General features: G+C 35.2%; 2 protein-coding genes across 2 annotated transcripts in view; both read left to right on the top strand.

The window, feature by feature from the left end:
- Window positions 1-999: 999 nt before the first annotated feature.
- Window positions 1,000-2,065, top strand: LOTGIDRAFT_162042 (hypothetical protein; the record flags this gene model as incomplete). The annotated part of the gene is made up of 2 exons (XM_009057980.1): window positions 1,000-1,339; window positions 1,431-2,065. 2 exons carry the CDS (start codon window positions 1,000-1,002, stop codon window positions 2,063-2,065), a joined length of 975 nt encoding a protein of 324 aa, XP_009056228.1.
- A 143-nt stretch (window positions 2,066-2,208) lies between these two features.
- Window positions 2,209-3,529, top strand: part of LOTGIDRAFT_162043 (hypothetical protein) — a gene marked incomplete at both ends in the record, with an annotated part of 2,645 nt that continues 1,324 nt past the window's right edge. Inside the window, one exon of the mRNA XM_009057981.1 lies at window positions 2,209-3,409. Within this exon, the coding sequence (XP_009056229.1) occupies window positions 2,209-3,409 (1,201 nt within the window). The remainder of the gene's footprint in view (window positions 3,410-3,529) is intronic.

Genomic DNA, 3,529 nt, shown 5'->3' on the forward strand with positions numbered 1-3,529 from the left:
ATCTTTCGATGAACGTAATTTGAGTTATTGCCCTTGACTTAGGAAACATGCTTCAAAATTTGTTTGTGAAAACAATAGAAACTACAGTTTTCAACTGATTTTAATGAAATTTGGTGTGATCATTCATATTGATGATCTTGGTCAACTTCGAATTTGACAATCTTTTAATGAACAGTTTTTGAGTTATTGCCCTTGATTTAGGAAACACGCATCAAAATTTGTTTGTGTGAACACAAGAGAGACTACAGTTTTCCACTGATTTTGATTAAATTTGGTGTGATCATGTATATTAATGCGATAATTTGATGTGTTTGGATTATTGATATTGATTTTTAAAAATTTTGTGGTATTTCCGAGCATAAATACCTGGCAGTAAATATATATATCAATGAATTCAAACTATTAAAATTTCTTTAATATGAGAAAATTCATACTTTAGTCACTAAAGACTGTTATATCATTTCTGACAGCTGCCAGTGGGCGTATGTTACCTTGCCTGGCAAGCTATCTTCTTAGTTGTGATTAGTGAGCACAGTGCAATTTCTACAGCCAATTTATGAATAAACTCAGTGAACTCAAACTACGGAGTGACAATGTCATCAAAGAACTGTGTGATGTTTGTTATAAAGAGATACATTTTTATAATACAGAAGCTAAATTACCATCTGGTGTCATCATTATGGGGAGAATGATGTCATTATGAAAAGTACCAGAAAAGGGACAAAAGATGATTATTAGAGATAGTAGCTCATGAAATAAGTCAAGATTAGAAAAGAAAGTATATCCCATGTCCGAGAGAAGCATTGCTAAGAAAATTAAAGATGATTATGAAACTCTCATTGAATTACGCAAAGTAGAGTGTCGCGAAAGTAAATTTAAAACTGCAAAATGGATTGAGAAAGTCAATACGTTCAACAAAAAAATGACCTGCAATGCATACAATATACGCAACATGGATAAGCAGTACGAGAAAAAGATGGAAACAGAATTTGGAGTTAAATGTGCCAAGATGATCATTTGTTTTATGAAGATAATTGCCATGGTTCTTATATTGCACGAACTACTCCATCAGTGCCACGAAAATGGATGAAGCAGAAAAAACGAACTGAAGAAATAAAGAAAGCTGAAGATGCTAAAAGACAGTTAATGATGAATAATACTTTTCTACAAGCTGATCTGAACAGACAGGCTCTTGAAAAAGCAATGCATGATATTGATGACATTGAAGACAATGATTTAAGTTATAAAGATTCATCAAAATCAACTGCTGTCAACCCAGCGAATTCTAAGTTATTGAAGAATGATCCTGCTATGTTCCCTCAAGTAAGGATTCGTGAAGGTTACAGGTGCATGAATGAGCAGCTGATGAGGTGTATGGTCCATTGCCTAGCTTCGTATAAAGTCACCACAAATGACTTATATGGTTGCAGTAGCTAATACAGTTTTTGGCCAACAGTGGCAGGTTTCAAAAACAAATTCTGATGATCAAGATATTGGAGAATTTGATGATGGTGATGACGTTGATGATGATTATGATGATAAATTGGATAATCCTGGTGAAAAGCGAAAGAGGTCCTCAAAAGATCGAACATATGTTATGCCAAGCAGACGATGTCTTGCTAACTGGTTAGAGGCTGCATCCTTCTTGAACCTACAAATGGTTGCTCAATCATTGATTGAAAAAGATGACAATGTAGTTACAATAGGCTTAGATGATACGACAAAGGCAGCAGTTCATAAAGTGATTGATGTAAAAAATGACCATATAACTATCTGTAGACCAACTGGAAAGAAAACAATGACCACTGGATATATTGAAAATGTATCACACACAGGAAAAGATGCTGCTAAGGCATATGAGTATAAGCTACAATCGTTGGCAATATTAGCTGATACTTCACTTGATGATATAAAACAACACATAGATTTTTGGATGACTGACCGGGCTGCTGATTGTTCTAAAATGCTTGAGTGTATGGAGGTTCAATCTGATAAAATTCTTAAATGTTGTGCTCATGTCATTTTAGGAGTAGATAGTGCGATTGATAAAGTGTTTAGAGATTGAGAAAATCGAATTGGTCTCGAAAATTTAATTGATTGTGGGAAAATCTTTAAGTCTACATCATAGACATCATAGCTATTACTAAGTTGTTATCACCCAGCCATGCATCACATTCAGTGTCGCTGTACAATGAGTTTTTAAATTGGATGGAAGAAAACGGTATTGAACAAAGTGGTTTCAAGGGTTTCGTCTCAAACAGATTTGGTCGAATAGTTGAGTTGGCTAAATTATACCTTCAAAATGAAGACAACATCAAACAATTTTTTAATGCTGTAGTAGACGGGCATTCATATAAACTTGTTCTAGCAGTTTCCACATTCATTGATAACGCCTGGTTTAAATGCTGTACTGAAGTATATTCTGCAATTGGTGACTTGTTAATATTTCCCTTAATGGATTTAATTGGAATTGATGGTCGCAAGGACGATGCCCGAAGACGAAGTTGGGAGCAAGTTCGAGTTTTCTTTCAAAGCCAATTACAAAGTCTGGAGTTGCATCAGAAGAATCTCTCCAGAGCCGAAACTGGAAAAGGTAGATTGATTGGAGCCGTGATAAATGAAATAATTGAAATGCTGCAGCGCCAGTTGTATGAAATGGACTTTCTCAAACCAAAAGCAGAAGCAAATGAATTACTGTTGATTCCAGACCTGGACAAATTAAAATATGCACCATTAACTAATCTTAGATGTGAATCACAACTGGGGAAATTTGATAACAGAATTAGATTTGCTGGTGGAATGACAACAATAACCACTCATTCTAGAATGAATATTGTTTCTTCTAATGGTCTTTTGTGTAATCCGCAATTTGTTGATCTAGTGGATAAAGACAAGAAAATCAGATGGAAATGGGGATCAGAAACTGCCCAGAAGGTAAAACAGCTGGAGGAGGAGTTTCTATCTACTGTAAGAGCAAGCAAGGATATGGCATTAAAGAAGAAAGAAGAATTGAAATTAAAAAAGAATATCAAAATACTACAGGTTCTTGAAAAAGCAATGCATGATATTGATGACATTGAAGACAATGATTTAAGTTATCAAGATTCATCAAAATCAACTGCTGTCAACCCAGCGAATTCTAAGTTATTGAAGAATGATCCTGCTATGTTCCATCAAGTAAGGATTCGTGAAGGTTACAGGTGCATGAATGAGCAGCTGATGAGGTGTATGGTCCATTGCCTAGCTTCGTATAAAGTCACCACAAATGACTTATATGGTATAACTGTTGCAGTAGCTAATACAGTTTTTGGTCAACAGTGGCAGGTTTCAAAAACAAATTCTGATGATCAAGATATTGGAGAATTTGATGATGGTGATGACGTTGATGATGATAAATTGGATAATCCTGGTGAAAAGCGAAAGAGGTCCTCAAAAGATCGAACATATGTTATGCCAAGCAGACGATGTCTTGCTAACTGGTTAGAGGCTGCATCCTTCTTGAACCTACAAATGGTTGCTCAATCATTGA

Source organism: Lottia gigantea (assembly GCF_000327385.1).
Source record: "Lottia gigantea unplaced genomic scaffold LOTGIsca_32, whole genome shotgun sequence".
NCBI lineage: Eukaryota > Metazoa > Mollusca > Gastropoda > Lottiidae > Lottia > Lottia gigantea.